Source organism: Daucus carota, chromosome 1 (assembly GCF_001625215.2).
Source record: "Daucus carota subsp. sativus chromosome 1, DH1 v3.0, whole genome shotgun sequence".
NCBI classification, from domain to species: domain Eukaryota; kingdom Viridiplantae; phylum Streptophyta; class Magnoliopsida; order Apiales; family Apiaceae; genus Daucus; species Daucus carota.
The window spans coordinates 43260945-43284067 of record NC_030381.2 but is presented as its reverse complement, the minus strand read 5'-3'; the positions used below and the strand labels follow the sequence as shown (position 1 = coordinate 43284067).

Below are 23123 nucleotides of genomic sequence, written 5' to 3'. Positions count from 1 at the left end.
AAATCATTAATAAGATAAGAGCCATGCTTCAGACAAATCTGAACTAAAGGGAAGTACATTTTTTTAAGAGTAGAAGAGGCAAACACGCAATATATAAATGATAAGGAAGAATTATGTCAGATTCAGATATAAAACACTTGGCTATTTAGTTTAAATAGAAAACAATAATATTGGTATTGAGATTTCAAAATTAAGTTCTAAACCAAAGAGATCAAACCCGACTTGAACTATACCGAAGAAACAAAGAAGATATTCTGTGCATGAGAACAAGCATTGAGAAAACAAAGTTTTGCTACACATTCTGCTGGAAAAAATCTGATTGTTCCCAACAGTAGGATATGAATTACATTGTATGATAACAGGGAAATAATACAGAACTTCCTGGGGTGTTGAGAACATCCACATGTTATAATCCATCTCTTCTTTCAGATAGAGATCGTCATGCCTTTATACGGACTACAAACGAACCTGGTTCATGAAATAATTGTCTCGTCATTTTAAGAATGCATAAATTTGTAAAAAAATCTTGTACAGAGAACTATTCACTGGAAAATTTGAGATATGGTGTTGCTAGATGCTAATAGAATATGACAGCCAACATCTGGTCTAAAGTTTACATCCTATGTCCCCTTTCTCTTTCTAACTCTTCTCAACAACTAAACAGAGTATAATATTATTTTACATAGATTAAATGAATAAAGGTACTCACAGGTAGGGAGGTTGGATATGTCTGCGGAAACTGCACAAGGGATTCCCAAATTTGATAGCGCTCCCCTTATAATTCCACAGGGAAAGTAGAGAAGCATGCTTGTTGCTTGTGCTGCACTGGTTTCAGCCTGTGCTGCTTTGTTTTGAGCAAGTGCTTCAGGATCTTTAGCACTCGCCTCGTCCAGTATTGGATTAGACACGCGTGAAAGCCAGCGGAAGCGATTATCTTGCAATACAAATGTACCCTACAAAGAACATAGTTATGCAGTTAAATCCCAACATAGACTCTATCATTTCCTCAATTCAGAGTCAAAGACTTACTCTATGATTGGTCTTCAAGTTATCTATCTGCTTCTTAAAGAGCTCAGACCAAAAGTCCTTGCAGATAAACTTGATTGCTTCTAGGTGATCACTAAACCGAGGCCGGTCCATTGTATACCTAAATAGAGTTAATTAAATCATCCCATTATTAGAAAGGGCAGAAAACATAAGGTGAGATGCTCTTGTGTAATTCAATTACAACTTCACTAAAATAAAACGTATAGGATTACAGATTAAGGTACAACAATACCGTAGCATCTTGCCAAACCACATTAATAAGATGAAATATGAATATTTCTAACTATTGGGTTGTGATGACATTCATCATCAGCAAAGGACCATCAGAATTTACCCAAGCCTTTTTCATGGGTGAATCACTCGAATATATTATATATCCAGGGTATACATAGCATCGGCGAGTTAGTGATGGATCATGCATAGAAGGTAAAGGATCCATTGTACAAGTGAAAATTCTGGAACGCCTCCTGTGGTAACAAGTGAAGGCTGATGCAATTATCAAAAGCAAAAGTGAAGGCTGATACTCCCTCCGTCCCATTCATTTTTATACAGTTTCCTTTTGGGATGTCCCATCATTTCTATACATTCCAAAAATAATAAGTTTTAAAAATATAAAATACTATTACATCCACTACTTTCTTCCACTATCTCCATTCAATAATAATATAAACACTATTACACCACTACCTTCCTCCACTATCTCAGATCTATTATTAAATATAAATGACTCCCATCACTTTACTCACTTGTCATCCAACTTTACTCATTTTTTACACTTTTTCTTGGTCCCCGTGTCCACATCCAATGTATATAATTAGGTGGGACGGAGGGAGTACTAGTCTAGTTGCAGAAGTTAAATTGTTGTGTCAATGCTTGAGACTCAGCAATATTACAATAAGAAAATTGCTCGCAAAAAGGTTATTTAGTGCAGGCACAGACACATGAAGGCATCAAACATCTTTCATAAGAGATTGTTAAGTTAAGGAATTCTTCAAACAAGCAATTGATGTTGGCTCGCATATTTTGACAAAGAATGTTGTGGGCCTCGTGGCTGATAGCATTGCTCGAGATTAGTTGCTAATCTAAGTTCTCACAATAACCCTTCTATGTCAACTTTGTTAAGCTACAGAGTGCAGACTGGCTAGGGTGAGCTAACCTAAGAAATTGATGACTGCATAATGGCAGTTGACAAGCTATAATCCGTAATATGTTTTGTTTGTTAATTATGTGCAGGGACTATAATCCTTCAAAACAATCGAAGCCATTAAATAATCTGAAATTATGTAATTACAAGCACATAATTCACTGCAGATGTATTACATACAGGCTTACAGCACAAATGTTCACAAGACTAAAAGAAAATATTCAACATTCAAATTAAGATGCTGCAATTATCTACAATTTACAAACTTAGGAAGATGCATCTCCGTATTCAAACAACAAAGCCACTCATCATCTATGATAACCGCGGAATCTAGCCCTAACATCATTTTAGTTGCAGACATCAATATCATCAATCCAATTATTCGTATCAATTTATTCAAACTACTGACAACTCAGATCAACTCTTCCAAAACCTAAAAACATCTAACAATGAGCCGTAAACAACTCTAACCAATCAACCAGCACAGTCCACTCATTATTACTTAACAACTTCGCATCACTTAATTACACAAAATCAACACAATTACAACAAAAATCAATCAGAATCACTACTAACAAATCAGATCAACTCAACCAAAAGCTAAAACACAACTCACAATCAAAAACCCTAACAAATCAAATCCAATCAAACAACGCACAATCACACAAATACAACTAAAAGTGAAATTACAAACGAAACAAACCTCTCGGAGAGCTGATGGCCGACCTGATAACCAATAGCTTCGATAGTACGAGCGGCGAGTTCAGGTTTGTTAGCGTAGAAGCGAGTGGAATATGAAGAAACGATCTCTGTAAGTAAACTATCTATACAACTCTCCGACACTTCTCTTCCCATTTTCCGATCGCTGCCGGAGAGAAATGTATAGATATATAGATTTGTATGTATATGCGCACACAGCAGCCGAATTGAAAATTTGACGATATGGACTATGGAGATAGTCCGGTGAGGTGTATCTTTTTCAATTTATGGTAGTAAAAATACATATACAAAAATTATATTGTTTTTTTGAAATTATGTTGTTTAAAAATTTTAAACAGGTTAAAATTATATTTGATACACAAACTACAGAGTCCTGCGTTAACCAAACGTCCCTGTTGAGTTTTAAGTTAGCAAGCTTAGAGGCCGTTTGGATGAGTTTAAAATAAATGTTTCTTACTTAAAATAAAAATGTAAAATAAAAATGTAGTAAAAGTTAGAAGCAAGTTAAGAAGTGATTAAAGTGTTTGGGAAAGAAGTAGAAACCCTGAAACAAAAGCTAGCATTCCTAGCTTTTTATAAGTGCTTCTTGACTTTTTACACAAACGATACAAATAAGTGCTTTTAACTTATAAACTCGGAAGCTAGGTTTAAAAGCAGTATACAAACACCCCCTTAGTATTCTTGACTTTTAAATTTAGTTATACATAATATTTTATTTTAATCACTAAAATTTATATATAACTTATCATTTATTAATAATTAATACTCCCTCCATCCCAAATTAGATGCCTCCGTTGACTTTGGACACACAATTTAAGGTTCATTGACGGCATAGATACGTGACTTATTTTTAAAATTTTATTTTTGCAAATAAAAGTTAAAATATGAAATTTTCATTTATAAAAGAAAAAATAAAAAAATAAATTTCGGAAGTAGACGGTCAATGCACCTAAAGTTACGTGCCCAAAGTCAACGGGGACATCTAATTTGGGATGGAGGTAGTAAATAATTTTGAATTGTTGACATTCTTTAACTTTAATAATCATCGGCATAATCTTATTATTTATACTGTAAAATATAATGTCCCATAATTTGGCTAAAAATTTATTGTCATCTGGGTGACCCTTTCAGATAATATGTAAAAAAAGTTGCACTCCAAACATCACCCTTTAACAAAAAAATTATAGATAACAAAGTATCATTGAATAGATTTGTTGAACCAAAAAAAGTTATTAAGTATAATTTTAGCTTTATAATAATTATACATAACACCATTGGGGTGTGTATTTTTAATGTTAGTAAAAAAATTTGTATAATCCATTTAGATAAGCATTATAACTAATGAATTTAGATATTACCACCGGGAATGCTATAAGAGCATCTCCAACCATTAAGACCCTTAACTAAAATCCTAATTGTCATACCAAAATTAAAAATTATAGCTAATGATTTCAAAAATTCATGCTCCAACCATCCTCACCGGTTATCGTTATCCATAATTATAGCCAACCTCCTATGGATGATTATATTTGTCGATCTGCTACAGGTCTGTAAGAAATCTATAGGAAGATTACACATCACTTATTACCATATTAAAGTGATATATATTCTATTGTAACAATTCAAAATATCAATAACATACTACTTTTTAATTATAGCCAACCAATATAACCAATACCATCGAAGCAAAATGTCTTACAGGTTCAGCAAATTTTACATAATATCTTATATGTCCAATTTAGCCGACCATTATAGCTAACGCCGTTGGAGAGGCTCTAAAAGCATTTTACAACAAGAAACTCTTATCTAAAAGCTTTACTTGGCATACCAAATATAAAAATTATAGTCAACGTCTTCAAAAAACAACACTCCAACAATTTCTTTGTTCTAAATACCCACCCTTTATCTATAATTATATCTATAATTACAGACAACCTCTTATGAATGGTTATTACTACCTAAGAAAATTACACATCGCTTATTATCATATTAAAATGATAGATTCCATTTATAACAATCTAAAATATTAATAACATGCTACTTTTAAATTATCTAGTAAATTATCTAGTTAAGACTGAGCACTACACAGAGGGTGAGGCGTAAGTGAAGGATGAGGCCTACATCGACACTAACAGGTGATCATAATAAATTAGTAGATGCTGCCTAATAAGTACACTATGACAATATTATCGAGACAGACTGAAACTTGGAAACTCGGGACCTATCTGCGCATAAACAAATTACATTTGAGTTCCACAAGTCTTCTATAGATTTTAAAAGCCACCGTCACGGACTCTTCATTTTGCCTCGAGTACCCGTGTCGGACCCTCGACACTCGCACATGAGTATGGACACTCCGACACTTACTTTAGGCTAAAAACATGTATAATTTTCAAATTATTGCGGAATCCGACACTCGGACACGTATCCATGTTGGACACTTTTAGCCGAGTTCGGATAACATAGTCATGCACAGAAATATCATAAATGCTTGTCAGTTGTCACAGGTAAATTCTCAACTACAGGCATCCATACTTCCTGAATTCCTGCTCGACAACTCCATAATGTCTCCATACCTAATGCCGTCTGTATAAAAACGTACTTGCAGTTTCTTTTTCAACTCCTCTTCTACTCTTATTCCATTTTCTTTTTCTCAGAGCAAACCCTGTGTAAACCTGTCTTTCTTGAGAAGTTAGTTATAATGAAACATATGCAGAAATGCTTTAAGGCTTTAGTACGCATTCATATTCTAATATACTACAAGAAATAATAAACTACTTGCGATCTGAAAATATTCAAACCATGCCACAACACTGCATTTGCTCCTTTATTAAACTTAGTTTTGTTTGTTGCCATTGGTCACTGTACCAGACACACACAGAGCAAGCAAGTTCATTACATAGCATTTCTAAAGCATTTAAAGCAGAATCTTATTCTTCTACCAGCCCGACGATACCTGAAAGAAGAAAACTATAGCGATCAGAATTTCTGAAGAAATTGCAGACACTTATTCTGAATAAAACAATGGATTTGAGAACTCCTTTCTAATACTTACCACAGGCAATTCTGTCACCAGCATTACCAGTGCTTTTGCTTAGCTCATGTCCGCCTGAAAATATAAAGACACACTAAATATTTACATGAAACTAAAGAACGGAATTAATAACATTGCTATGGTATGAATTCCTTTCTCCTTTTGGGGCTCAGTTCTCCCGTCAAGTACAGATCGTAGACCTTTTGACACTCACAAAACTCCAAAAGATCAAAGCAGGCAGCATGTAACAAGCGCATAGAGTTGGCTTATATAGGATCATTTCATTCAGATACAACGCACTGATTGAAAAACCTTGGCATGTGTATTTGAGATGGTAGCAGGAGTACAAAAGAATTTCAATACAGCTATAGACCAACAAGGAAGAGAACTAGTGCATATAGTAAATGATAATATGGTTATTAGACCAGTACAAGATCCTGCAGTGGTTTAAAAGATGTATCAACGATTTTGTGGTTTTTATTAAAGAACAAGCAAGGTACGTAGTTACTAGACTATTTCAACACTCTTAATGAAGTTTTAAATCAAGTGCTACATCTTAACCTCCTTAACCAGATTTCCAAGCAGATAAACTGTTTATGTTTTATTTTGATTGGCGCATTAGTACAAATGAAAGTCTAGAATTGCAAACACAACAAAGAAAATCATTACCTCTGCCAAGGTCATCCTCATCTCTATGAACCACAAGTGCTCTTCCAAGTATCGAATTTGGTCCAGTAAGAGGAATCTGTTAAATAGCCTACTTAAGTTAACTAAAGTTTAAACAAACCAGACAAACATCGAACTAGAAAATGGAAGCAAAAACAAGTTTGTACTTAACCTGTTTGTCAGTAATTTTGATATCCACATTGCCTATTGGAAAGAAATACAATGTTAGAAATGCAAAAATGATAATTAAGGATTATAAACATATATATAACCTGCTGTTGAATCACATACCGTCATGGCCAACTTTCAGATTTCCCAAATCTCCAGCATGACGAATTTCATCATCAGGCGCACCATGCTCAGTACCTTTTGGATTAAAATGTGGCCCTATAAAATAAAGAGTACAGTAGTAATTTCTGAATCTTTTGATTACAAAAAAAGAAATTTTACTGATAATTACACTTTTTTGCCAAAACTCCAATAAAAGTGTTCTGTTTTAAGTAGAAAATTGGACTCTACCTGTGGAATTACAACCATTTGTCGTGTCCCCGAGTGCGTGAACATGAAAACCATGGAGGCCGGGCTTAAGGCCACTTATATTTCCAGTGACATGAGTAGGACCTGTCATTTACACACAAAAAATGTAACAGCTGACTAAAATGCCAGATTCAATTATGAATTTTACCATCAGCTTGTTGCTTAAAGTGAAGTGTTCCTGTCACACCCTCATTGCTGCTAAGAACTGCTACAGCCTTCACCATTTTTCTACAAAAAGTTTATTCAAGCAGAGAAATTAAACAGCATAGATGGTCAATGGTAATGTTCTCTACATTAAATTTGATGCTGGTGGACAAAAATTCTCTAAATCATGCAACTCGAAAAAAACCTGAATACTAATATTACTAGATGTTTAAGCTACATATATACCAGAAAGAAACTACATCTCCTTAATCTCTTGAATTTGTAATTGAGATCAAAGAGTTATTACCAAATAGTAATCTACAACTTTTATTGTTGAATGATTGAAACTCTTAGAATACCCAAAAAAAAACAGAGATAATAATTTATTGGGCTACACTAGTGCTGGAGCTTTGATTAACAGAGAACAAATAGTCAAATATCTCAGCAAACAAGAATATAACTTACACAAACAAGTTAAACTGCTAATAAAACTGGATAGATATCTAACACACACACACACACCAGAATAGCTTCATGATATGCAAGATGAGTAGAAAAATTTCTAGAAACATGAATTACTCGATGACAGAGTTATGCTTAGAGAGAGAGAGAGTACCTCAAGGGTCAAGAGAGATTCTGGAGAGAGACAGAGAGAGAAGAAGAGGGTTTTGAATAATAATGGCCTAGTTGAAAGCACAAGAGCTAATAAGTTGACGCGTGTGCAAATTGCATGCAGTGGCCATCTTCATATATCAGCTTTCTCCATCCTTATCTTGTTTTTTGTGTTTTTCTTTGCCGTTTTTGATATACATGTATATTGGATTATTTTTTTCCCATTTCTTGGTCCAACTTATTAGTGCGACGCTGTTTAACTAATTTGTGGGGTGAGCCAGAGTTGAACCCGGATATTCCGGAATAACAAAGGATAAACCCGTCAGTGGCCTATCCAAACGTGCTCAAATATATTACTATTTAGTCAGTTTGTTGTCATCATAATTTAAAAGTAAAGATGCAAAATTACAGCATCAGTTCAGTTCTGCATGTGAGACTGCGTGTATAAGAAGAGGCCAGGAGCTCGAGTGTCGTGCATTAAGCATTTGGGCGACAAACAATTATTTAGATGGGGCTTCTGGTAAAGAAAACTCAGCTCAAAATTTACATTTACTCTTGCGTGTCACCAGAACAATTCTGTCAATATCTCGTGATACTAGGAGGAGATTATCATTCTAATATTGTTTTCTATATTTCCCTTTCTCGAAATTCAATTTTTGGGTTGAGGGTGAATCACGGACGTTTGTGAAATCCGAGTCAAGCTTTCATATCATGTTGATCTAGACTGGACCTGTGAGCTCTGATACCATGATAACTAACTGATTCTCCCAAAATCTCGAGAGGTTGGAAGGAGAATTTAACTGAATTGTAGTGTATTATAACATATGCTTCATGGATTTTTACATCGCTAACAAAATTTTGCAAATTCGTTTCAAATACAGTACCAACCAGCAAAATTAAAAAGTTCCTTATTATATATAAGGATAATATTATGTATAAAGTACATCTGACGTATTTCTATCTAGTGCATAAACAAAATTATTTTGGATAATATGAATTTAAGTCTGTGTTAATCTTCAACAATTTTTCGAGATTCTTTCCACAACTTTGCTTCAATGTCCAGTTTTCTAAGCTCTGAAAAACCACGCTCAACTGTAAAACAAACAAAGATCCAACCTTTTTCGACTCAGAGTAGCTTCTGAAAATAGCTGTCTAGTTTTTTATCAAGGAAATCAATTGCATTATAAAGCATGCATGAGATTATTTGAGATGATCAGAGTGACAAATATGGTACCGTTAACTGCTTCCTGTGAAGTTGCCTGTTGAGTGCTTTGGCTGATCCAGAATTTCACACGCTCTTCAGCGATCTCCGGTTCTAATCCATGGTTTTTGACTCTTCTCCAAAAATATAGAAGCCAAGCCTGCGAAGGGTTCCATGTGTATGAAAATTCAATTTCAATATGTATGATCGTGTTCTATAAAATGTATGACATTGCAGATTACTATCAAAACAACTGTGTACAGACTGCAGACATAACACGTAATAAACAAGGAATGTTCAAAGTCTATAATCATTTTCACAGGATATGAGGAAGCAAAATGACATCTGACAAATAAGTATAAGGCTCTTGTGTATTCAGTACCTGCTTAAAACGCACATCATCGGACTCTTCCTTGCTCAAATCTGGGAAGAAATTAAACACGCCATTACAGAACATGTTTACCAGAAAATTCATAATTGGTAGGAGAAACTGATGGTGCGCATTGCATGGAGAATTAATTTAAATGATAACTGTACAGCAACGTCCCCAACTAAAAATAAACTACTTCTATCTACCCTATAATAAATCGGGATAATTATCATAAAAATTTCAACCTTCAGGCTTCATATTAATATCACTTACCAAATGTTTCCGTAGAATATTGACAATCAATTGGTAGCTTCAGTTTATCTACATAGGATAATTAGTGTTAGAGAATAACACGTAATATTTATTAAATATTAAACTTCAGGACCAGCAAGATGCAGAGTACATGATGAATTACTACTTTGTAATGTTAGGAGTTTGTTTTGGTTGTGTCTAGAGTTATTCTAAGAATGACAGAGTTGAAAGTTTATTGCACACCTGTTACACCAGATTTTGACGATCTTTGGCGTCTTTTGTGAGCCATTGCAACAACCAAAGCACTTTCTACCTTCAGAGAAGAAAAATGAAAAAACAAAGAGTTGCTATTTATTTCAGATATTTGAATACAGTTAATAGTTATTACGTAGATTCTATTATCATTTACAGTTCCATGTTTGAAAGTCGATGGGAAAATCCAAAGCAGAAGTAAATATGGATTTGTCTAAATGGTGTGATGGTCAAGTGTCTACTTGTTATCCGCCAGGCAATCAATATGACACATATATTACACTCTAAACACAACAGTTTCAGCAATCATTTCCTCGACTTCTAAAACCAAATATATCACAACTTCTCGGAAAAAGTAAAAGATATTGTGATTGGATTTTAATGACATCCTTTAAAAATTATAAAAGATTGTAACGAAATCTCGTTTAACAGATGTAAGAAAATCTGCACGGAATTTAAAAGATTAGCCGATGACATAAACCTTGAGTAAAGTAAGTTCCCGAAGCCCTCTCTCCACCATTAGCATGTCCTCAATGTTGCCTTTTTTGTGCAGATTAATTTTACCTAGAACACATACAATATTAAGAGAAAGGAAAGATGAGCAAGGAGAAAACCAAAATATAATTTAGAGAAACACCAAGAGAAGTCCTGCGTTAACATACCTGAAAAATTTTCAACTTTAGCTCTCTCTCCAGCAGCTAATACAACTTCTGAAGGACGGCGGGCAAATGACGACCAGTAATCATATCTCGCGGAAGCTATGTCCGAATGAACACCTGCCAAGCAAGAGGACAAATTTAATATGATTAATAGAAGTGATAATACTAAAAGGTGTTGTAAATTTACCATGACGAACACACAAGCTCCATTGCTGAGCTAGCCAACACCTCTTCATAACAACCTCTTCCTAATATGAAAATCTCTGATCCATTTAATTATAGCATAAATGAGTACAAAGTTATATGAAAAGATCAAAAAAACAAATTACCATCTCTTCTGGACTAAGTATCATTCTTTTAGTCATGATTTGAAGTGAAGTAAGTTCTTTTGTGGCATTTTCAAGCTGCTTCATTACAGATGTTGCTTCCTCCCTGGCAGACTAGTTTTAATGATGTACATTAGAAATAGACTGCATTGGACATTGCCATAAACTTAATGGATCATATAGAAGAAACAAATATAGCAATCAAATATATTTTCAGAATACCTCGGATTCCATCCTAAGTAAGACGATCTCTTCACCTTTTCCACCAAATGTCTGTTCTACAGCTTTCAGGGCAGCCTGCAAGAAGTTTTTACATAACTAATATCCTAAGTATGCATCTTATGCTTCTATTAAATAATTATAGGACTCTCATTGACAAATATGCATCCATAACCAGTATTGCCACCAGCACTGACCTCCCTTTCATGCAGGTCTGCCTGCTTCCTGAAATATTAATATATAAGCATGTAGTTATAAACTTTGGTACCATAACAAATACATATATTCTTTATCACTTGCCTGCTCAAGAGAAGTTTTTCCATAGATACACCTTCACCGAGACATGAAACCTAAAAACAAGTAATAAAACATTTTCACAAGAAAATGATTAATGTACAAAATTAAGTTAACATTAGTACCAAGTAAATGAATTGATGTTATAAAGTCAGTAAGATGAACAATTCATAATAGCATTAGAAGCTACCTGTTTTTCCAGCGCTCTTGTCCTCATATCTGAATCCCTAAACCTCGATTCTGCTCGTCGAAGCTAGAAAGCACATATTAATTATGACATGGTTGCAGAATAATGTGTGACAAGTAAAAAACTGGGTTAAATTAGATAAAGACAATGATTTTTATTGTTAGTCCCCTTGAGTAATTATGAGAATCACCTTTTCGAGTAAATGTTCGTTTTCTTCCTGTAATATGTCAACCTGCAATGCAATTTCAATTCTCCATGATATATCTAACTACAGTATTCCTTTTTATACAAATTCCAAGGACATTACTATCTTGAAAGTTCAAGTACCTCATCTTGTAAATCAGAAGCTGAATTCTGGTTGCCAGGATCTCGTAATTTCATACTACCCAAATCTATAGACAACCTGCTTGCCAAACAAATGAACAAGGAGGGACACATGCAAAGAAAAACAGAAATGCACCAAGTAAAATAAACTTCTAAGAATTCTATGCTTGAACTTACTTTTTTTCTCTTCGCGGACTCTCTCCAGGAATTCCTGAAATGCTTGGTCTTAGTTTCAAAGGTACAATGTGGGGCACCATTTGAACTGCCTTGACTCTTAAACTGGGACGAACGGCTGATAAGTGTTGATCTAAAGAGCTAACAGAACGGGGTGAACGTATACCAGAACCAGAACGAGCTAATGGAGCGTGAACTTGATCCCCAGACCTGGGGGATTGAGAAGTACGCGAAGAGAATGAAGAGCGGGTTGAATGAGGTTGTTCAGCATTGGATGATTGTATGCGGCTGTTTGCCATTGGTGATGCTTGTTTCTCAAAATAGTTGAGAGATTTAGGTGTTCGGCTGCCTACTGAAGACTGTCGTTGGTCAGCACTGAATTTTTGTGATGCACGACTGCCTACTGATACATGAGAAGATGGAGGCTGTTCTTCAGCATCTTTTACACGTTGAGAAGCGCGAATGCCTGCTAAAGATGATGGCCGTTCAGCAAAGTCAAAGGATTGGTGTTCTCTATTTGCTGCTAAAGAATTTTTCTTTAGAGATTGCAGGTCATCTTTTTTTCCAGGTAGAGAGGCCCAGGTGCCTGATGGTCTTGCTTGTGGATCTGCGGTATGTGTTCGAGCTGGCTAAAAGAAGCAACACAGAATGTTCAATCCTCATGACTACCTTAAACTATTACCAAGAGTAAGATCCAAAATATTGTAAATTAAAACACTGACAGCCGACTTAGTCTTATTAGAGCAACTCCAATGGGGGTGCCAAAAAGAGTGACAAAGTGTCATGTGCCATGAATGACACTCTTGTTGGCTCTTCATTGGAGTGATAGGGGGTGCCGAACAAAGTTCCCAACTTTGGGCACCCTCCCAAAGTAGAAAAAATGTATACATCAATATCAAAGACATGTACCTTAATATCTATTTATAATTATACTAGTTTGAATATATTGGCAACTTTGGGTGCCAACATTGGAGTAAGTTTTGGGAACAAAGGTGTCAAAAGTACTATTGGAGAAAGAGGAAAAAATTATCAATGATTTTGATGATTTGGCAATAATGACCGCCAACATTGGAGTAAGTTTTGGGAACAAAGGTGTCAAAAGTACTATTGGAGAGGGAGGATATATATAAATTATTAATGATTTTGATGATTTGGCAACAATGACCGCCAACATTGGAGTAAGTTTTGGGAACAAAGGTGTCAAAAGTACTATTGGAGAGGGAGGATATATATAAATTATTAATGATTTTGATGATTTGGCAATATTGACACCAAAGATTAGCACCCATGCATGGGAGATGCTCTTAGGTTGCATTCACTTGGATGGAATGAAATGATGACATTATAAAGTAGTTTATGGAGAAAGAAGAATGTACGAGACACTAGTGATTCCAAATTTTTTAAGATGAAGATTGTAGGGAAAATGATATTGAAGAGGTGGAATTGAGTGTTATTTCCAAAACATATGGGTTAGATTTTTAGTTCAAATAATTTGGAATTGAATGATTGTAGTTAAAAATTATAGACATTTTATCCAATCAACCCCAAATTAGAGTACAAATTCTATTCCATTTCATCCAAGTGAACGCAGTAAAAGTCTCGAGTAAGGTACACGATATTACAAACTATAACACAGACAACAGATTTCGTCTTATTAAGCGTCTTCAGTGTTAACAAGTGCCAAAATTTCAACTTGTTATTCTATATCAGCAGTTGCACAAATTAATACATCTGTTGTTCTAGTTCCGCTTGTGCTCCCACCATAGGAATTTCATTAAGCCCTACAAAACCCAAGCCTGACCAGCATGCCTGTGTGTCTGATTATGAAATATAACATATTGCTTTTGTCTGATCAATATTATGAAATAACATTGATCTCATGAGTTTGCCCCTTTATATGTTTGTTAATCAGACCTTGTCTCGAAAGGGTGAGATTGAGATTTAGACCCTTACTAAGACTACAATTATCAGAATTTCATACATGTGCAACAGCAAGACATATGTACTTAGGAATGATTTAAGGATATATGCAGAGAAAACATACTCAGAAATATAGAAAATGAACATGGAGTTACCATAGCCATCGGGGAGCTAGGCCTAGCTGCTCTCCCTCTACCACCAATACCAATGCTAGGGGCACTCTCCAAAACAAAATCGTCCTCCTCATCACTGTCATCAACCGCCGCCATCACATTCGCCAGCCTCTGAGCCGCAGCTTTTGAATGTAACAGCTTCTTCCCACTTGCTGACCCAACAGCAGCTGAGGCAGACCGTGCATGGCGTTGCATTGGTGACGTCATCGCCTCTCATTCACTGAATTGATCCCTCCCCTTCCTCAATGACTATACATCTGCGCGCACACACACAACAATCATATAATTAATGTAACATTAAAGTAAACCAAACAATTTCACACATTATCGAGTATATCCCGTTTAGAATATGAGCAAGGAGGTAACATTAAAATGTAGATTATGATTTCTCCTGACCGTACATTATAAATTTACATTGTATATCATTAGAATCTACTCAAATTTGCATAGCAATGTATAATCATACACTCTTAAATGTACAGAATATGGAGAAAGCAGAAACTTTAATTGATATACGTACCTATGCTATATGGATCAACAATTTGTTATCGAGAGATATCGGATCACATCGTCATAGTCAATTAAACAATCTCCAATTTTCAACTATGCACACACAAAAATTGGTTAATCTATGCTCAGCGTTACAGGCTTACAGCTCCCAATTACATGGGCGATCTTTACCGTTACATTTACAGCTCATTTTCACATTATCTACACATATTTTTATTTTACTAATATACGTAATCTAAGAACATAATATAATCTAATATGATTATATAAAAAATTTAAATACTCAACTAACATTTTCTTAAAATGTGTAAATTTTTCAAAAGGGACATGAAAAATAGGACGGAAAGAGTAATAATTATATTTAATATTAAATATAAAAAATCAATAAATAATCAAAATAATACCGGTCTAAACAAAATATAGAATAGTTATGATTTGTACTTGACATTATATGAAAAATATATATAATTAAATTAGCATCAAATAATTTATTTCCAAATATTTAAAATAAAATTAAAAAGAATATAATTATATATCAAATAAACTAACGCAAACCAACATTCTTCTTCAAAATTAAAATAAATTTTGATACGTACTATTTTAAACTAAAAATAATATACTTACTTTTTACCTTCCTTTGGGTCTTTAAAAGGAGTAACATCTCACCTACCATAATTTCTCATGCTTTAAGCAAGAACAATTGGAGATCACAAGTCTTCAATTCAAAGAATTTAGTTACTGTTTGTTGCTTATTTGATGATATGCATGGTTTCCGGCCGGGAAAGAAGAAATTTAAGCAAAAGCAAAGAAAGCTATATATAAATAGAGAGGGGAAGCACATATTTGTAAAGAATCAAACTATATAAGCACAGAGTTTATCAAAACAATGATGAAAAACCAAGGAAACAGTGCAAGTAATGGGAATATTTCTATGGAATCAGAGTACGAGGATGAGACCATGGCTTCATTTCGAGCTAAAGAAGAGGAGATTGAGAAGAAGAAAATGGAGGTAAAGGAAAAAGTGGAGTATCAGCTTGGCAGAGCAGAAGAAGAAACAAGACGTCTCGCACAAGTTTGGAATGTAAGTGTATACAAGAGTTGATGTGAAACTTGCGGCTTTTTTCGACCCGAAATTCGATCGTTATTCGCCTAAAATCGATCATAATTGACAAAAAAAAACCATTTTTCTTGTAGTGTTATTGATAAATTTCCGATGTTCACTCAGTTTTATTAATATGTTATTATAACAGCAGCTGGAGGTGCTAGGAGACCCCATGAGGAAGGAAGTAGCCGTTGTAAGAAAGAAAATTGATATTACCAACCGTGACCTCAAACTCCTCGGACAGAGTTGCCAAAAGAAGGTGAATTTCTTATATTTTCTTATTTTTGACAAGATTGGAACACTCGGGCTAAAGTGAAATCCGGAAACCTTTCATTTGCTACACAGGAGAAAGAGTATAAAGAAACGCTGGAGGCATTTCACGAGAAGAACAATGAAAAAGCTAAACTCACAACCACATTAGTAGAGGTGCAAAATGTAGACTTTTACTGTTGGTGTATATCATTCCCTTTACATATCTATGATAATTTACTTGTAAACAAATTTAGCGGATGCTTTTGTTAGAATAATATATGATCATGGTGAGCCCAGTTTCGGAGACTCAAGAACGATCATAATATTCTCATGCTCATGTTTTGAAATCCTCCCTCTGTCCCTCTCATTTCTTTACGGTTACTATTTTGGGATGTCCCTCTCATTTCTTTACGTTACTATAAATAGTAAATTTTTACCATCATTGGGGCCGTTTGGCTAAGCTTAAAAGAAGTGACTTCTTGCTTAAAAGAAGTAAGTGGAGTAGAAGTGAGAAGCAGAAGTAAAAATTTAGTGTTTGGCTACTTAAACTTATAAGTTTTTTTTAGTGTTTGGATGATTTGACTTTTAAGTTCATGCAGTGTTTGGTACATTATAATATTATTTTTAAAAGAGTGTAAATTGATAATAGATAAACTTGCTTAGAAATTTAAATACATTATACTAAACACAAATAATTTAAATAATAATAATGTAACAATTAAGGATCATTTTTACTGTGTAAAACCAACAAAATTATATTAATTTCACATTAAATATGATTTATAAATTAAATAAATCCAGCGGAGATACACAGCACAGCAGCTATGTTTTGAAAGGTGAGAAGAGAATAAAAAAAGCATGGATTCCAGGCTTCTTTTTTTCTGCTTCTAGAACCAACTTTGAGCGCTCGACTTTTTTTCCCAAACACATGACCAACTTCTCTTCTGGACTTCTGCTCAAAAGAATCCTTTGCTTCTTAAGCCCAAACAGGCACATTACATCCATTATCTTCCCCCACTATCTCATATTTAACAATAAAAACTACTATTACACCCACTACCTTCCTCCATTATATCAAATCTATTATTAAATATTGATAGGTCCCACCACTTTACCCACTTTTCATCTAACTTTACTCATTTTTCATACATTGTCTTGGTCTCCGTGTCCCCCTCCAATGTAAACAATTGAGGGGGACGGAGGGAGTAATATATTATCTTAATAAGCTATCCTCCTAACATTGTGAGATTCTGGAGAATCGGTCCTAACATTGTGAGATTCTGGAGAATCGGTCGCTGCTTTTCTTCGTTCAAACATTGCGCGATTAGCTTTATCTTTTGAAAGAGGTGGAATGCCACTTAATTAAGTGTTTTGCTTTTGTTTACAGTTGGTGAAAGAAAGTGAGAGGCTGAGAATGTCCAAACTAGAGGAACTTACCAAGATCATGAATTCAAGTGCAGCCTGAAGATATGACCAACATTATCTCTGTATTGAGTTGTTTTATTAATTGAGTGACAAGTTTGACTTAACATTAAGATACAATGTCCATAGTGTGCATTATATTTGATTCAATTTAGAATTTTGGAGATTGTTAGATATAATGTGTGGTTTTTTTTAATAAATAAGAAAACGATATCTGTATCATTTATTTATATCAAAAAATAAGAACGGATGCTTTTATGCTGGTGTTATTTTCGGTTTTTATTTTTTGTTGAGTACAATGTACGACTGACGGGTTAATGGAGGCTTCGAGTTTTATGTTTTTGTTTGAATGCACACTCTCATTCTCCGTCCTAAACACAGGGCTGCTTTCGTACACAGATAGATTGTATCAAAAAGATTCCATCTTATTAGGACAGTTTTGTTTATCTTAAACAAAATGACTTTGTAAATAACCGGAATAAAAGTAAGAAATAAATTAGTGATGATAAGATATTAAAATGTTTAGGAAAAAAAATATAAATTATAAAAACAATTTAGTACTTTCTACTTCTAACTTATTTCGCATCATTTTGAAAGCAAGACATTGTGTGATTGGTTATAATGATATATTTTGAAAATAATGTGTTATTATTACTAACTTATAGCCCGTGCAATTCACGAGACCTTTTTAATTGTTTTATAAAATTTTATTCATAATATATTTAAAATGATGGGAAAAAATATTTATCAATGATAAATCATAATTTTAAATTAAATAAAAATAAAATATGAAATTATATTATTTTTTAATGCAGAACTTATTTGTGTAGTATTAACCTCTTGTCTGGTCCTTTTGGTCAGTCTTAATTTTGACCTTTGTCTTCGTGTTTGTTCAGTAGTAATGTTATATTGTTCGCAACATCATTTATTATGATCAACTATTTGTTATCCTTTTAAATATTTTTCATGAAATTGTATGCTCGTCTTTTATTCTGCTGATATATTTATATTTTGATATTAACAAAATTTTACAAAATGATTTTTACAAAGATGATAGGAGAAATTAATTAGGCTATGTAAGAGTGATTTATGCTCATGATCTTGGCCAGTTTTATATTTGAAAATTTTTGGTGTTGTCTCGGTCTCGGATGTTGAAGATTCTGCTATATATACTATTTTTGATTAATTTGTATTTGTATGGGAGAATTTTGTATGTAATATCAACTTCAAATACGATAATTTCACGTCTTTCCCTTAATTTTTTTGCTGATATGTATTTGTGTAGTTGGGTTCTATATATGTGATGCCAACTTATTAGATTATATTTATAAATATATTTATCTTAGAATTATGATACCTAATGTGATTTATTTATTCTTCTAAAAATTTATATGGTTAGAATTAAAATTGGTAAACATAATTTGTTTTGAATTAAGAAAAGCAATCATAAACATGCAAGAAAAATGTAAAATTTATTTTGGATTAAGAAAAGTTTTTTGTGTTCATTCATCACATAAATTCGGCCTATTAGTTTTGATATTGTGCATATTATTATTTTTATTTTAATACGTTGTTTAAGAAAATATATTAAATATAAATAATTTTGTCAGTGTGATTTATATGCTTCTAAAATTAAAACCGGTAAGAAATATTTATTTCGGATTAAAAAATTCATAAACATCTAGAACGTAAAATTTGTTTTGGATTAAGAAAAGGAGTCATAAATATACAAGCAGACATCAAGTTGCCTAATAGAATAGAACATGTTTTTGTTTTAATATAACATTACTTATTTATTTTAGATACGATCGAACGGATGATAAGTTTATGATAGTAAGACGACCATGCGACCATTGTCTCTCTTACACTTATTATATATAAGTATATAATTTAGATTTTCTTCAAAAATATCAAAGTTACAATTTTTTTTCAAAATTATGATTCAGTCATATATGTAACCTCGTTTCTAACGCAATAACCTGATAATCTAACTATTTCAACCAGCGTTACAATCTCATTTACAATTTTGACCGTACTTTTGAAAATAAATTGGGAAATATGGATATTTTTATAAACTCTCATTATTTTAAATTGCTATAAAATTATATTATTTAAATATCATAAAAGATTATATGAAATAATTCTAGGAGAGATGCAACAAATGAATTCTAACCATACAATACGTAAATAAATTCGTAAATAAGCTCAGATGCTGATTGATGAATATTTAATATTTCAAATTTAGTGTAGTATAGTTTGATTTGAAATTCAAATACACAAGCATATTAATGAATTTAGTGCTTGTATTCCCAACACAAGTATATCGCTAGAAAAAATTAAACATGAATAAAATATTAAATATTAAAATATATCATCTATTATATATATAAGATAAGATATAAGATAAGATAAGATTCTAACATGTAATAGTTTATTCACCAATAAATTACTATTTTGACCTTTTGTATCACTAATACATGCAATTAATAATAATTTATAATTCACGGCAAAAATAAAATAATAATAATTTATAATTAAATGTAATTATTTCATAACTAAATTCATAATTAAATTCATAATTAATGTATTGACCTTCAACTTTATCATTCATAATAGACACCATTCATTCTTCCTCACTCTGTCAAGAATAGTGTCTCTTAGAGCTCTTAGGAAGAGTTGATACTACAATACTTACTTATCATGGTGTTTCTCGCAATAAATTCCGGTGATATTGATCGACGGTGTACTGATATAAAGCCATCATATCGGTGTTGACATTTCTTGGTGCAAAGGCTTGTCCCCATCTTTCCATAATCAGCTGTGACTTGATAGACTTGATAACAGTTGAAGGGACCATGATGATTATTTGTAGCATAGGCTGTGAAAATATAGGATGCTGCAGACCAACCATAAAAATACTGCAAGAAATGCTCCGGTACTGTCATACCCTCTTCGACAAAAGTACTGAATATACTGTTACGAATATATAATATTCGCATTCCTTCACAAATAAAGACAGCTAGATAGAGATACCCTCTTCGACAAAAGTACTGAATATACTGTTACGAATATATAATATTTGCATTCCTTCACAAATAAAGACAGCTAGATAGAGATACCCTCTTCGACAAAAGTACTGAATATACTGTTACGAATATATAATATTCGCATTCCTTCACAAATAAAGACAGCTAGATAGAGATAAGAAAAAAATGCTCCGGTACTGTCATACCTTCTTCGACAAAAGTACTGAATATACTGTTATGAATATATAATATTCGCATTCCTTCACAAATAAAGATAGCTAGATAGAGATAAGAAAATGTTGTACTGCGGATATTTGTGAGAGGATTAGTTTCAAGAAGATTATTGGGAGCAATCTCAAAGCCTTCTTGCCCTATGTTGAGCTCCATTCTTTTGGATTTGAGCAGTGCTTTCCAAGACTGGGTATAAATCACCAAGAGATTCCATTACCGTGTAAGTGATATTATGCATATTTGAAGCATCACTGTGTCTTCCTAAGTTGATTCGTCCTTTCCTGGTTAAGTAAAAAGGCATGATGATTTTACCACAGATGCATGATAATGTATAAATCATGTGCTCGAATAATGAGGGTCACGCTCTTATGTTCGTCGAAAACAAATTCAACGAATAAAAGTAAATCTCTCATATTATTAGAAGCGGTCTTTATAAGGATAAGAGGGAAATTCCCATCACTCGACAATTTTTCCACATAGATTTAAAAAAAAGGCATACATTTGACACCACAACACCAAACATCAACTCAACACCATCATCATCTTCAATTGGTACAATCCCAAATTTTAGATCATCGGGATTTTTACACCTATAAAATAACCTCAACCCAAACCTACTACTATTAATCTTCAATTTCGAATACAATAAAGCACATAAATTATTGTAGTTCACAGACAAATCTAGCCGAACATGCTTCCCCATATATTTTTGTCCCTAATTTTATATAATTACATAATAAATGCAATAATAAATGCAACGGTAAAAAATAACATAACCCGAATATTAAAATTTTGTTTTTTATGTTATCATTCCGGTATCCACCATTTTAATCAAGGTGGAGATGACTACTACGAATATTAAAATTTTTTTATGTTCATCCTGATTAGTCATCGTTACAAAATATTATATATGACCTCCTTTATTTTCAAGACCTGGATCCGCCACGGGATATTATCATCATCGAGTTGCTAGCATGTGGCTCCATTCATTTTGTCGATGATGAGGAAATATTATACTAGTTTGATGTTGGTGACAAGTAGAAAAGAAATATTATACTGGTTGAACAAGGTTGAAAAGGAAAAAGAAACATTGTACTGGTTGATGTGAGATCAGAAGATGGCAATGATGTCCTCCAAATTTATAAGCATTCCAGTTACCTCAAACTCCAATCAATGCAAATTAAATCATCTAGCTGCCTCAAACTCCGATCAATGCAAATAAAATCATCATAAATATTTTCAGGGATTTTACATTATTTAATTAGAGGTTTTACATTATTTAATTTAGTTAAAAAAATTGATGAAAAAGTATGGTGAATAGACATGACTATCTTAAAAATATTTTTATATGATATTATTCTTCAACAAAATTAATATTACTACAATTAATTACTCATCAAAGCATATTCAACAATATTATTTGTAATAGATTATCTTTTTTATTATTATCTAAATTTTTTTTACAATAACCGGCGTGACCAATTTTTAATTAACAATAATTTTATTATATATATAGTGAAGTGTTTTTCATGATTAAAAATGTTATGAATCTTTTTGTTGGAAAGAAACTTCAAAAAGATGTATAATTCTTATTTATTTGTTAATTTTCTTTAATATATATTAAAAAAATTATATGTCCAAGTTCTATTTTAAACGTGGAGACTGAATAATAATAATTAAATTAAAATAATATTTAGAATCTGCTTGTTGTTGAAAAATTTCCCATTTTGAAAATATATTTTATGGAAAAAGATTTCACTTTCAAAAATATTTTTCACAAAAGGTAATCTCAAAAAAAATTTACTTAAATAAGTTTTCACTAAAAAAATATTTTTATAAAATAAGTTTTAAGAAATATATTGAAACTTTTTTTTTATGGATTCTTTTTCGAGGGAATGTAAGAACTTATTTTTCGAAGGACCCAACAGATAAAAATATTTTTTAAAAAATAAATAGACAGTGTTAAAGATATAATTTTCTTGAAAAACAAATTTAAAAGAACGGAGCCAAAAAATTGAACAGAACTTGTTCCGTTTTGTTATTTTCTGTGGCACTATCTTTCTTATCTCATAGATAGATCTTTCATCATCTTGTTGACAGTGACCTATGGATACCGTCACTCTTGGTTGTCACCGCTGTAATCTTTCCTAAGAAGCTATTTTTTTTTCTCAGTAAAATTATGTATATTATGTATGATTAACACATACACATAGTTGAAGAGATCAACATTTATCTTCTGTGATTTTAAAAGACAAATATGAATCATTATCTATTTATTTAATTCGTGTTAATTGAGCCTTATTTGAGGGCGTTAATTGTGTCTTA

At 32.8% G+C, this 23123-nt stretch overlaps 4 protein-coding genes across 4 annotated transcripts; 1 reads left to right on the top strand and 3 right to left on the bottom strand.

Moving 5' to 3' along the window:
• Positions 1 to 209: 209 nt before the first annotated feature.
• On the bottom strand, positions 210 to 3192 carry LOC108207099 (uncharacterized). The gene is made up of 4 exons (XM_017377567.2): positions 2895 to 3192; positions 1030 to 1147; positions 710 to 953; positions 210 to 468 (listed from the first exon to the last, which is right to left on the bottom strand). Exons 1-4 carry the CDS (start codon positions 3044 to 3046, stop codon positions 440 to 442), a joined length of 543 nt encoding a protein of 180 aa, XP_017233056.1. The 5' UTR covers positions 3047 to 3192; the 3' UTR covers positions 210 to 439.
• A 2511-nt stretch (positions 3193 to 5703) lies between these two features.
• LOC108212562 (superoxide dismutase [Cu-Zn] 2) lies at positions 5704 to 8061 on the bottom strand. The gene is made up of 8 exons (XM_017384289.2): positions 7909 to 8061; positions 7297 to 7376; positions 7131 to 7232; positions 6903 to 6998; positions 6784 to 6815; positions 6615 to 6690; positions 5967 to 6020; positions 5704 to 5867 (listed from the first exon to the last, which is right to left on the bottom strand). Exons 2-8 carry the CDS (start codon positions 7370 to 7372, stop codon positions 5842 to 5844), a joined length of 462 nt encoding a protein of 153 aa, XP_017239778.1. The 5' UTR covers positions 7373 to 7376; positions 7909 to 8061; the 3' UTR covers positions 5704 to 5841.
• Positions 8062 to 8775: 714 nt separating this feature from the next.
• On the bottom strand, positions 8776 to 14504 carry LOC108223043 (coiled-coil domain-containing protein SCD2). The gene is made up of 17 exons (XM_017397095.2): positions 14238 to 14504; positions 12166 to 12791; positions 11992 to 12067; positions 11855 to 11896; positions 11668 to 11730; positions 11484 to 11533; positions 11381 to 11408; positions 11187 to 11261; positions 10968 to 11078; positions 10826 to 10886; positions 10642 to 10755; positions 10461 to 10543; positions 9971 to 10040; positions 9749 to 9796; positions 9488 to 9528; positions 9139 to 9265; positions 8776 to 8996 (listed from the first exon to the last, which is right to left on the bottom strand). The coding sequence occupies exons 1-17, from the start codon at positions 14460 to 14462 to the stop codon at positions 8914 to 8916; spliced, it is 1923 nt and encodes a 640-aa protein (XP_017252584.1). The 5' UTR covers positions 14463 to 14504; the 3' UTR covers positions 8776 to 8913.
• A 1102-nt stretch (positions 14505 to 15606) lies between these two features.
• On the top strand, positions 15607 to 17863 carry LOC108196095 (uncharacterized). Its single transcript, XM_017363200.2, has 4 exons — positions 15607 to 15846; positions 16016 to 16126; positions 16213 to 16293; positions 17507 to 17863. The coding sequence occupies exons 1-4, from the start codon at positions 15652 to 15654 to the stop codon at positions 17582 to 17584; spliced, it is 465 nt and encodes a 154-aa protein (XP_017218689.1). The 5' UTR covers positions 15607 to 15651; the 3' UTR covers positions 17585 to 17863.
• Positions 17864 to 23123: the final 5260 nt, after the last annotated feature.